Source organism: Pelecanus crispus, chromosome 10, assembly GCF_030463565.1.
Source record: "Pelecanus crispus isolate bPelCri1 chromosome 10, bPelCri1.pri, whole genome shotgun sequence".
Taxonomy (NCBI): domain Eukaryota; kingdom Metazoa; phylum Chordata; class Aves; order Pelecaniformes; family Pelecanidae; genus Pelecanus; species Pelecanus crispus.
The window spans coordinates 11,521,009-11,533,502 of record NC_134652.1 but is presented as its reverse complement, the minus strand read 5'-3'; the positions used below and the strand labels follow the sequence as shown (position 1 = coordinate 11,533,502).

The 12,494-nt window shown below is 37.5% G+C and overlaps 1 protein-coding gene across 1 annotated transcript in view; it reads right to left on the bottom strand.

The window, feature by feature from the left end:
- Window positions 1-358: 358 nt before the first annotated feature.
- The window catches only part of GPAM (glycerol-3-phosphate acyltransferase, mitochondrial), a 28,154-nt gene continuing 16,018 nt past the window's right edge, over window positions 359-12,494 (bottom strand). Inside the window, exons 12-21 of the mRNA XM_009480027.2 lie at window positions 11,476-11,561; window positions 10,380-10,495; window positions 9,588-9,658; window positions 8,202-8,466; window positions 7,556-7,698; window positions 5,893-5,970; window positions 2,787-2,927; window positions 1,850-2,039; window positions 1,682-1,740; window positions 359-475 (exon numbers count right to left, since the gene is read on the bottom strand). Coding sequence (XP_009478302.2) covers window positions 359-475; window positions 1,682-1,740; window positions 1,850-2,039; window positions 2,787-2,927; window positions 5,893-5,970; window positions 7,556-7,698; window positions 8,202-8,466; window positions 9,588-9,658; window positions 10,380-10,495; window positions 11,476-11,561 — 1,266 coding nt within the window. The remainder of the gene's footprint in view (window positions 476-1,681; window positions 1,741-1,849; window positions 2,040-2,786; window positions 2,928-5,892; window positions 5,971-7,555; window positions 7,699-8,201; window positions 8,467-9,587; window positions 9,659-10,379; window positions 10,496-11,475; window positions 11,562-12,494) is intronic.

The following is a 12,494-nucleotide window of genomic DNA, read 5'->3' as shown; positions in this document are numbered from 1 at the left end:
ATATGTGCATTTGTGCATCTGTTACAGTCTTTAAAAGTATATTTAAAACATAACACTGATAAAACTTCACTCTTAATTTTAAATCTAATTCTAATCATTTATCTTATTTTTTGCAACATGTTTAATTACTTGTATCCAAAGTGTCATCTGAGTACCGCTGTATTACAACAGGATTGGGACTGTAAGAAACCCATAAATGCATACATAAGAAGGCACTTGTCTTCCAGTAGTTCAAGTCAGAGAAGGCCTTACCCAGACAGTGGCACCTCACACTCTGAAGGATTAGCAAATGTCCCCAGGCTTTGACACAGTCTCAAAACCTGTCTTCATGTCCCTGGACAAAGGTGCTATATGTGGTCTATAATACCATGAAGCTCATGATGAATTCCAGTAGTTTTTGCCTGTTGCGCTGAGGTAGGAACGTAGTGCTTAGTTCCAAAATAGTGTCTCTTCTTTGTTTCGTCTGATTGAAAACCTAAACCACAGCAGGAATATATATAAGTACCACCATGTTCAAGGAATCTCTGTTCTTTTGCGATTAAAAGTTTATGGTCTATACTAAATTTGCCCTCGTTTACAAGACTTTTTTAAAATTTTTTTTCCTCTTTCTTGAAATCTGAGAGGCCAACGCCTTTAGATATCATTAGAATTCACTCAACGCTGAAGCCCTTCAAGTGGTACAGAAGAAGAGAAACCGAGAAATAAGCACAAAATATAATAAACAGCCAGCTCCTAACAGCAAGGGATAAAACACGCACTCAAAAGGCATCTGAACTGAAAGTGTAAGTGCTTTGAAAACAAGAATTCAGATGTTATGCTCTGAATAGATGCTCAGCAGATGCTATCTAGTTCCACTTTTCCAACAGCAGAATAAACTAGAATTAAACAATGGATTTGATATGTGCTTTCTTCACAGCTCTTACAGTTTACAGGAAGATACCTTTACTATAGGTTTTACTATAGGCTAGTGTTAGATTATTTAATACAGCAGAATTCAAGGACAAAGACTTCAAAACCCTCATCTAGCAACACTTTGCTTAAATGCTGATGCTTTCAAAATTATAATGCTAAATCCCATCTGGTATTCAGGAAGCCATGTTATTCTGACGAAAGAAACTCTTCATTTGCAAAATCTAGATAGGCAATTTAAAATTCAAAATTATAGTGGTAAAGTGCCAAACTGATCTGTTCTTTTAAAGAAGATCTGTATCCTCATGGTGGGCACTGGAGGTCTATTAGGATGGTTCTGCTGGAGCATCAATCACTGCTAAGCCAAAATTCAGCAACTAATACTTTTTGAAGATTTAAGCAGTCCTTCAAACTTAGATTTAGCTGTCATTAAGCACCGAGCATGCTCTCAGCCTTCCAACATTGTTGATGATGTCCAATAAGGACATGGACTAGAGCAACTTCATTTGCTGGGAATAAAAATGCCTAGACACCTAGTCCTCATCTAGACAGGTTTTCTCAGGGGCAAGAGGTACCTTGTTCTGCAATGTGTGCTCTTCTCCTACAGCCCTGAGCTTTACGGAGAGCAAAATGCTCAAAACCTACAATACATTTGCAGGGATACGTTCACATAACTTAAACTGACATGGAACAGGTTCTATGAATTGTTAAAATCACGCTCATTATTAAAATGAAACTTAACAGTCTCCAAATTCGATCACTGAACACTTACCCCAATTTCCTTAAAGACTTTCACTGCGCTTTTCACGTGACTGTAGGTAGCACTCTCAGCTGCAAGAAAGAAAAACCAGAGATAAACAAACTGCAATTGAATTTGGGCTACCTTGTGCTAGGAGGAACAGAATGAACCAAATCCAGCTCCAAAACCAGTTTAACGTACCATATACAGAAACATTCTTCTCCGTCCTGTTTATTAAGTGCCTGTGTAACTTCTGAAGGTATTCAGACTCTGAAACAGGACCACTAAAATTGTGCACGAAGGTAACAGCGGAGCTATATGCCTCCAGTAAAGGTCCCAACAACCTCTGCAGGAAAGTGATGTACTGCTGGTGCTCTTGAGACTGGCTCACCTAAGAAAGGGCAACAAGAGCTTAAGTGACAGAGACCAGTGGAAACAAGAAATGACCTGCAACACAGTACTAAGCAAAATGGCAGCCCAAATAATTTTCAGTACAAAAAGGAGTATGGGGGCACAACACAGCACATTATGAAAGCATAGCAAAAAAGCAGTTTACCATGAGGGATAAAACAGGCAGCACATCACAGATCAACGCTACCTTTTTCTCCTCCAGGATATTAATAACTACTTTCCTAAGATAAAATTAAAGATGACATACTGGTTTGCAGCCAACAAAAGGGTTGCCATACATTCACAGAGATGGACATACTTCCAAGCGTTAACAAGATATCCTAAAGAGTGTTTGTGTCAGCTCTGTGAGAAACTGATCTAAAATCAACATGATCAATCTATGAAGTGAAATTTAGGCTGAAAATAAATACCAGTACAATGTGCCACTTTTGGAGTGTGTGTTGTCAGCAAAGAATAAAACATTTAGACACTAAGATACTTGAGCCTTTATCAGTTTGCATGACACTAACCACTGCCCTTCCACTTCCCTATAAGACTATTTGATGTTTCTTCAGCTGTTTTCCTCATGGGAAGGAGAGAAAAGTGTTTTACACACTGTAGCAAGACACAACAGACTAATACTGTGAACCAGAAAAAAAAAAAAAAAAAAAATTATCATTACCCCTCCTGAACTAGTTTGTATCTCTTTCAACAAGCTTCAATGTTATTAGCCTTAGGATAGTATTACCTTCAGGTAGCAATCTCTTTGCTCTTCTCCAAAATCACTGTCTTCATCTTCCTCATCACTTCTCCAAGATAATGGCTCAGGGAGTTTTTTATCCCATTGCTGCTCTGTGAGACTGGGGCTAACATCCTCCTGATCATCCTGCTTAAATTTGAAAGACAAGCTGGTAAACAGGTAAAAAACCCAAATCCAGGCAAAGAAGAGATTTATTTTATAAGCTCATCTGACTCAATCAGTCCATTCATTAACCAATATTTAATGAAAGCAAGTGAGACCCAATTATAGACAGGGTTGAGATAAGCAGACAGAAGAGACATTTGGTGAAAAGGACTGTTTTTCTTTAGTTTGCCTGTGACATAAAAGTGAAAATCTTTGCAAGTGTTGCTGAATCTTCCTACCAGAGGCCATGCAGCAGCAGTTGCCAAGAAAGTGTTTTCAATTGCATGAGGATAAAAAGTCAAGATGCTATCTGGACATGGATGTTGCTAACCTCTGTATTACTGTTGCCTTAAAGACAGAGTAGTAAACTCTGTTTTATTACATTATAATAGCTAAAATCTCAATTAATGCAGAATGCCACAAGTCGCTATTTGGAACTGGTAACGTACTGCCTCTGCTGATGCTGTTCTTGTATTTGTCCCCACATGAGATATTGGTTGCAACAGAGCCAGTTTTAATCACAAAGGCCCCAAATTGTTTAAGCCTTGATTACATTGAGACATTAAGACCCCTCCACCTGTTGCATCACAGCAACTCCTTTCTGCTAATCACCCTGACAAGCACCATCCAAGTTTAGCCCCACAGTAATCCACCCTCGGAGCAAGACACAGATTTACACTTATTAGCAGGTAGGTGTCTTAGCTAAGTATACATTTCTTCAAGCTTTTGAGATGAGTGTGTGACAGCAAGAATACCATTGGTGGAATTTCTTAACTTGAATATTGTGAGGGGAAAAGAGTTAATTGTTTGCTTTTCAGCTATTCAGTAAACCCATCTATTTTAGTAAAATGATTAAATAGTAAAGTGCGATGTAAAGTATTGTAAAGTTCCCTTGCAAGGGCACAGTGAGGTAATCTGCCAGAAACAGTAAGCACAAGCGACAGATATATACATACTAGATGTACTTGAACAGTGATTTCGTTCTGTTGTGCAATAATGCAGGTATGTCAGAAGTTCAGGTGTAACTGAGGTGCAACAGTAATACTCCACCTGACTGATCAATGCCTGATGCAACATTCAATATCAATAAAGCATCTTGAGAAATGAGCTTTAGAGCTAGTAAACACACACTCAAAAGATCAAGGCAAGGCTTAGTGTCAACCATTCACCATTACTTGTTTTGCTCAGAGTAGTAGAACAGAAAGATTTTTCAAAGGTCACCAGTGCTAAGTCACTGAGGAAAGACCCCCATACAGTTATCCCATTTAGAAATTAGAATCAGGCAAGATTAAAACCAAATGGATAACAGACACCTTGCAGATGTGATTACTGTCATAATCATGCCGAAGAACAAGGCCTCTGCAGCAAACGAAGAATGACATCCATCCAATCTTACACTCTGATCAAAGGTTTTATTTTGAATGAAGCAAAGGCCACAAAATAAGTTTAAAAAAATACCACAGATCAGTACGTGTTAGGAATATTTCTTAGTTTTTGAAGTAGACGCTAGGATCACAGGAAAAGAATTTTAGAAAAAGCATGGATCAAACAAGCTCAATTTAATGGGAAATTTATCAATGTGTTAATGACAGCAGAAACTGAAATAATTATAAGGGGCAGAAGCTAGCTACCTTTCTTAGAAAAGAGGTTGTAAAAACCCCACAAACATTTCCAACCTGTCCAAAGTCATGAAACAACTGTTGCTTACAGTGTTTGCACTGCTTATGCAAATTCTTAATATTTTAAAAGAAGTAAGCAGGTACGGAGGTTTTCTAAGTTCAAAGAAATTTACTGATGGAATATATCTCCTTTTTAAGCATTCAAATGTTGCACTGGTAGAGTATATCAGACAACACAGACAAATATTTACATACTGCCTAATAGCTACCTATATCCCAGCTACAAACAGCAAAGTACCAGACTCAGCAACCGAAACCTACAGAAGAACCCTCAAGACAGGCTTCACCCTTGAGTAGACAGAGGTGCATGTCTGCTGCTGTTCACACCTATTTCTCATCTGTCCCCAGGCACAGAACATACAGGTTTCTTCCTAACCCCCTGATTAGCATTCATTTTTGGATTTATCTAATAATGATTACAATCTAATGCATGACAATATGTCAGTACTTCAGATAAAAAGCAAGCAGTAGTAACTCCAAAGTAGGAGAACGTTTAATATCCAGGTATATCAAGTAAATAGTACCTATGGTTATACATATTAAAAATGGAATGTATCAAAAGGTATGCAGCAAGATTAGAGTGAAGCAGTAGCCATTAACAAATATACCAGAAGCAGCTCTAGCCTCCTTTGAAACTGCAGAGCTGCAAGAAGAAAGCAGCCAAATAGGTTAACTCTTTTCCATGTGCGCTTTAAATTTTGTTGCTTCCTCCTGGGTGCCAAGGTTTGTTTGCTGTGCACAAAAAAAGGCTGGGAAGCAAAGGTATGCCGAGTCAGCTGCCCTCTGGTCCCCAGATGTTCTTTACACTGTACACCTCTGGCAGACTGCACCACACAGCAACTCCAGGACATCCCTGAAACTGCAAACTGTGCTAGCAGAGGAGGTTTACAATAATTTTGAGATCGATGCAAAGGAATCGAAGAATCACAAAAGATCTGGACTACTGACTCCTGTAGAGCAGAAAGTAAACAGCTACGTAGCTATGCTACAATTTGGAAGGGCTCCAATAACAAAATAAATCCCCACTTTACAAGACAGTATAAAATGTGTGTCTTCCTTAGTAGGTTTAATAGTATAATGAAATGACAGAGTCATTCATAGCATCACGGGATGACTATACCCAAGTGTCTGATGCTTATAAAAGTAAGAATGTTACAAACTTTCGGTAACAGCATATATTTAGAACAAACTCGCAACTAAGAAGCATAAACTACCTACGGCTGAAGTCAAGTAGAAGAAACAAAGCTCATTTAGTATCTCTATCACCTTACCTCGGCCACCAGAAGAATACCGTATTGTATCAGCCTTTCCACAGATTCATGGCAAACTTGATATATCACCTGGCAAGGCTGCACGACAAAAGAAATGCACTGAAAAAAGTCACATCCATTATAGCCATTATAGCAACACCAGTTCCCTGTTCAGTATGAATGTTTTAGATACAGCAGTATTATTCCTTTTAAGCAAGTTATTAAACTTTTACTGGCATAATCCCAATGCACCACTCTTATGTTTATCCTGGCAGACAGGCAGACATTAAAAAAAAATTACAGTGAAATAGGATATTTAAAATTTGTCCAGGTTTTTTGAAGAAATGCATTACTACACTGGTAGAAAACCACATTAAATATTCTCCCCTTTTCATTTCCTCTAACCAAATTTTAGTTTGTTAACAATTCTGGAATAAAATGATCATAAAACTGAAATCATTGAGACTCATACCAGTGATTTATTTGGAATTTAAAGGAAAGTACACTTCTAAGAAATTCCCTTATGTGTTTTGAAACTGAATAAAAAAAACAACCTCTTTTACACTGTTCATAATTATGTAAGAAATATTTTCTAAGTTTAAAAAAAAAAAATCAATTAACAACTCTGAAAGCAGAAGGAGAAGATTACTAAAGAACCCCACCATCTGAGCTACATTACGGCCCAGACAGAAATATTAAATTTGGCTTATGCTTCATTTAAAAAAGGCACGAGTCAGAAATATGTGTGCAAATTTAAGAACTAATCCAAGAATCTCTAGAATTCTAAGTAACTTCTACACATAAGAAAAAAAAAATCTAGCACTTAAAATTGCAAGTATACAGAGTGTAAGTATACAGAGTGTCTGAAAACTGAGATAACATCAGCTCTCTCCAGTGTTTTGTAACAAAACAAAACCCAAAGTCAGGCCATGTTTAAAATTGCCACTAAGTACTAGGTGTGGCACACTGTGACTATTGCACTCCTATGCAAATTAAGAATATCTTTAGAATCTGGAGCCTTAGCTCCCAGCATAATTTCAATCATCTATGCAAACTCATATGAGTTGGGTACTCTCAAAGACTTGTATTTGTTTAAGTAAAAAAAATATTGAAATAGTTCGGGCAGAATGCAGATAACAGCTGTGATGGTGTGATGACATAAGTGACACAAGGTCTGTCAGAAGGTATTAAGAAGCCCAACCTCAAGTTGTGGGAAGCTGACAGAGTGAGCAGCTTTTCCTTCTCAGGAAAGGCCTAAAGCCAGCACAGCAGAAACACTGCAGGCTCAACCCAGCACTGCAGCACCTGCATGAGCAGCAGGCGTGCACCCAGTATGCATCCCCTAAACCAGAGCGACTGATTTTGTCACACCTTGCCAAGGAAAGAAGGTAGTGACAGGAGCGTGGCAAGTTAATTGATGTGTTATCTTAGGCCAAACATCTTTTGGATGAACTGTTCTGACGGAACTACATTCACTCAAATGTTCAGACATTTCCTTGAAGCAAATGGGAACAACACTATTTTCCTTTTTCAAACGATGTTCAACCTCTTGATACCCATTATGATTTGACTGGACTTACAGTGAACAGATCAGAACTGTGACACTTGAAGAAAGCATAAATTCTCTTTAAAGTAACAAAGGCAGTTACAAGCAGAAAAAAAATTGATGCAACTACTTACTTACCAAAGATACAGTAAATTCATTAGAAAGCAAGTAACACAGGCTGGCAGCTTTCCGGACCAGGTGTTCTTGACTGATCAAACTGGGAGAAGCACCATTGGTACCATTTCTGTACCTCCTACTCTGAACCGCATGAAGGCTGCAGGCTAGAGCAGAAACAAACATAAGCAAAATTTATTTTTCCAAAGAGCTTTATAGCAAAGGAAACTTAAAATTTTGTTTCGTCTACTTTAGGCCTAAAAGCAGTCAAACATTACACATGCAACTGAAGAATAAAGACAGAATTCACCACTATTCCATTTGAGTCCAATTTATGTCCGATTGAAACAAAATCTCATGAAAATATTAGTGACCCAGTTTTGCCATGTTGGCTTAAAACTCTGATAGTGCCTTGCCTAAGGCATTGATCAATACATGAATACTTCCAAGAAAGATAAAGGATGATGAGAAAAATGAGTGAAACATTCCACAAACCAAACCCAAGTTTACTTTAAAATTGTTTTTGTTAGAGTAAACACAGGCTGAAGCAGGGAGGGAAGAAATATATGTAAGTAAATTACATGAAAAATGGGAGGTGGGGGAGGTTGTGCAGATACTTTGACTTCATGGATCACAAGAAAGTCTTTCCCTGGTAAACCCCAACACATACCAATAATGGCCTCTTTAATAAATACGTGAAGTACTCCATTGCTATAGAAGTTGAGTTCAAAGACAGCAGGTATCGTTGTGCTGGGAGTGATGAAGAACTCATTGTTTCGGCTAGTGTTTGTGATATTTATACAGTTCCCCAACAAGTGGATGGCATGCATGACAACATCATCTGAGTTCCCTGAAAATCCCAAGTCAAAGTCACGGGCTAGGACCTCCTCCTTCATGGAAAAGAAATCTTCTACCAACCTGGAAAGATCAGTTCCCTAGAAACAAAATCAGAATCACAAAGTTAAACAATTTTTTTTTGCACAGGAGTTGATCCATAAACCACATAACCATGTATATAGCAAACACAGGAACAAGCCATTAATTTTCAAAAATCCAAAGCACAACAGTAGTATTAGAAAACCTTATTTTCACAGAGATATTCCTAACATAGTCCACAGGTTTTAAACTATATGCAATTATATCTTAAAGACATGCAGCTACTTGAGAATCCAAGTTCTTTGTTTGCTGCTTTGTTTATTTCACAACCTGCAGAGACCTAAGTTGTTCTTTAAGAACATGTTAGAGATATCATATTTCCATTACCTATGCTATAAAATGAATGATCAATTATCTGGGAATATTGTAATTAGTAGAACTTCTCTTCAATTGTTTGGGGACATGAGGAAAAGCTTTTCCTTAAGCACTCCTTTCCTTGTTTTTTGTTAAGATGGCTTCAGATCACATTGTAAAATGCTTCTTTGATCCCATTATTTTAGGAAATTGGAAAGACTGGACTGACAGGAATAGTGATACTGTCCTCGACTAGGAAGATTATATATCTGACCAATTATTTTTCAATTTGTTCTCGATTTACATGCAATAAAAGTTTCAGATTAGAGGAAGAAGGAATTTCAGAAAAAAATGCTAAACACACTTGCAGGAGAAAAAGGATTTCTTCCATGCCCCATGCACAACACTTCAGTTAAACATTAGTATCATTTTGCCATCATGGTATAATATCCTAGTACCAAGGAACAGCAAAACTCATTTGCAAATTAACAGAGGAGTTGCTAGCGTATTCAACAGCGAATGTGTTTAAGATCTAAAAAATAATTCTAATACAATGAACCAAAACAATGTATTATTTTAAAAAAGTGTAACTACATTTTGAATTACAAAAATCTATTTCCACATGAGTATTATCATGTCATCAGTAATGGCTTATCTTCAAGGATCCACTACTAACTAAAATATTAGCACTCAGACTACCTGAAACCCACTTTAATTTAAATGCATCTTTCTTCTTTTATTAGTATCATACAACAGCAAAATGCACACTATTTTTTAAATAAGGCCAAAGTAATGTTTGGCTATTTAAGCAGCATGGAAGCCTTACCTGCCTGTGTCTGTACAGCAGTAAACAGGCAACAATGTGGGTAGACATCACAGCACAGGACTTGTTAGCAGCTAGACATAAACAAGATAAACTCGTTAAGCACCTGAGAAGTTCAGAACATCATTCCAACTCAAAGAGCACCCATTATTTAAAAAAAAAAAAAAAAAAAAGCAATACTGGCACAGAACCGTACCTTCTGAACGAAATACAAAGTGTATTATGTCTATATAGTAACAATATTAAAGTAATCAAATTAAAGTAACTTGAACTAAGAAGGCTGAGTACAGCTTAAATGTCTACTAAGCTAAGTATTGTTTTATATGCATCTCTTACACCTCAAATCACAGATCTACTGAATGAAGCATACACCACGTAACCCATAAAACCTGGCAACACTGGTCCATGCACCTAGAGGAGTTCACATGAGTGCTATCTTAAATAATGCCATTAAGATACTGCAGTAACTTCTCACATGAAGTGATAAGAAATCAGTGTATAAATATGACAATCAAACACTTCAGAGTACAGCAAGTTCAATATACTAGTCCAAAGAATACAAGTTACCAAAACAAACAGAGTAAGAAGCTTGTACTTAATCGGAAAGAGAGTTTATTAAACTTTGAATAGGAGGGAGGGAGGCAAAGGATGGAGAGTTGTCAAGAGAGCATGTGAAGTCATGAAATGGTTACCTGAATGGAGGGAATTGGGAAGTACAACATTACCAAACATCAAGTTACTTCATGCAATCAGCAAAACAAAACATGCAGCTGATAGTGATACTGTAACACTTACTGAACAAAATATGCTCAGCCAAGTTGGATATTAGCTCTCTTCTGAAGGGTTCACTGGTGATATCCCTGGAGTTGGGCAGTGAGGCCTCTGTACCTTCATCCACAGTATCATTAGGTCTGAATACAGAATAAACATTCACAGATTTTGATCAAAATGTAAAATAACCTAGACTGATTTTTATTTTTTTAATATACTAACTGAGCCACAGTGCAAAATAACACTATGCAGTCTGGTAAGGGACAAAAAATGTTATGCATGACAAGCTCCACAAAAATGTTAGTATCTCCCAACCTTTCCAGATTATTTCTTCACGCTAAACAACAACCCAAGATAAGACTACCAAAAGAAAAATTGCGATACAGGACATTTACCTTGTCCTATGGCTATTCCTGACTTTGCCATTACATCATTTGCATCCCACAGATCTTTTCCCTTCAATGAATACAGACAACAGTAGATTAAGCAAAGCTGCCCAAAAGGCAGTTTTCAGCCCAGCCTCTCTACAAACTAGAAATAGTCTTCTGTATGGACCTACAACTTTCTAAAGATGACTGACTGACTTCGTCTCTACTAGGGCCACATAGGTTTGTACAACCCAAGCTAAGACCTCAGCTAAAATGTGTATCTGTGCAACAAATGCAGATCTAGCCCTTGAGCATGGTTTTGCATTTCTGAGTGACAGTTACCTCCTTGAGCAAGGGGTACCCAACCACAAGTCCCATTTGCTTTGGACTTATACCAAAACCCACCTGAAATGTTTGTGAGGTTTAAAAGAAAATCGTTCATTTTTCATTAAGTGTGTCATTTTGTCCCTAAGTTATTCCATAAAATTTAAAATTAAACCAACAGAGGTCACTAAAATTAAAAAAAGAAAAAAAGCCTCCTCAAGCTTATTTAAACAGAGAATAAATGCAGAAAGAATGCAACTCTCATAATAAACGGCACAGTTACAATTGTGTAAGTTTTTAGCTTTTTTCTACACAATTAGATTATCCTTGGGGAGTTCAAGCACTCCTTGGAATGTCATGCAGAACACTACAAAGACAAACAAACCCCAACCTGTTCTCCCTCTCCCCAACACACAAAAAGCATCTACCTTGATGGAAGTATAGCTGGTAACAAAGCTTGTTCCAAAGAAAGGGGAGCAGGCACAGGTTTTTGGCTTTGGCTGTTTACATATTCCTATTAAGAGAAGATCTGTTATTTTCTGTATTTTTTCCACCTTATTTTTGCATTCAACTGATAATACTATTATATGAAAAAGCCAATTATTCAAAAATGCAACTGTGATTAAAAATAGCTCACACTAAAAGAGCAGTAATAAGGTACAGAAATTAAAAGCTTGCAACATTTTATTCACTTTTGATTTTATTTTATGAAAAGGCAAACTTTCCACAGCGAGAAATCCGTACTTCATAAAAAACATTGCAACAAAAACAATACATAACCACTGTCAGCACCCTGCTGGGAACAACTCCTTTGAGACTAGCTTCTCCATGATTAAATTAATGAGCACTGCCTTCATTTACATAAATGAGAGCAAAGTCTAATACCCTTTCAGAACCCACACGGAGACTGTAATTATTGCTTGCTGCAGCTTTCCTCAAATTGCAGGATAGGGAACTTCTCCATAGGTAAACACCAGCATAGAAACTCCAGTTGCAAGACCCTTCACAGTGCCAGAAACCAAAGCACCCAGGAAGCAGGCAGGGTACCGCATGCTTGGAATTCTTGAATCCCAAATTTCTCAAAAGCCAAACACTTCTCCTTACAGGTTAGCATTTACATTACGCTGTTTTCAGGACAACGAGTTCTTTCAGTTTCTATAAAGACTGCTGTGGGAAACTAAAGAGCCACTTAACCTGCTGGTCAGGAAAACAGTTCCCTCCCAGGAAAGCTCCTTAAAAGACTTTCACAGCCAACTCACTCTCCTCTGCTTCTAAGCCTGTGCTCACAGAACTGCAGATGCCCAAAATTAACCCCAAAGCTCCTCTCCTTTAGAAAAACCTGCAGTGACATAACTACATCAATTTTAAAATACAGTTGCACTTCTGCAAATCTTGGTTAAGGCATACTTAAACAATTTATGTCATTTATTACCGTTCTGGAGTACAA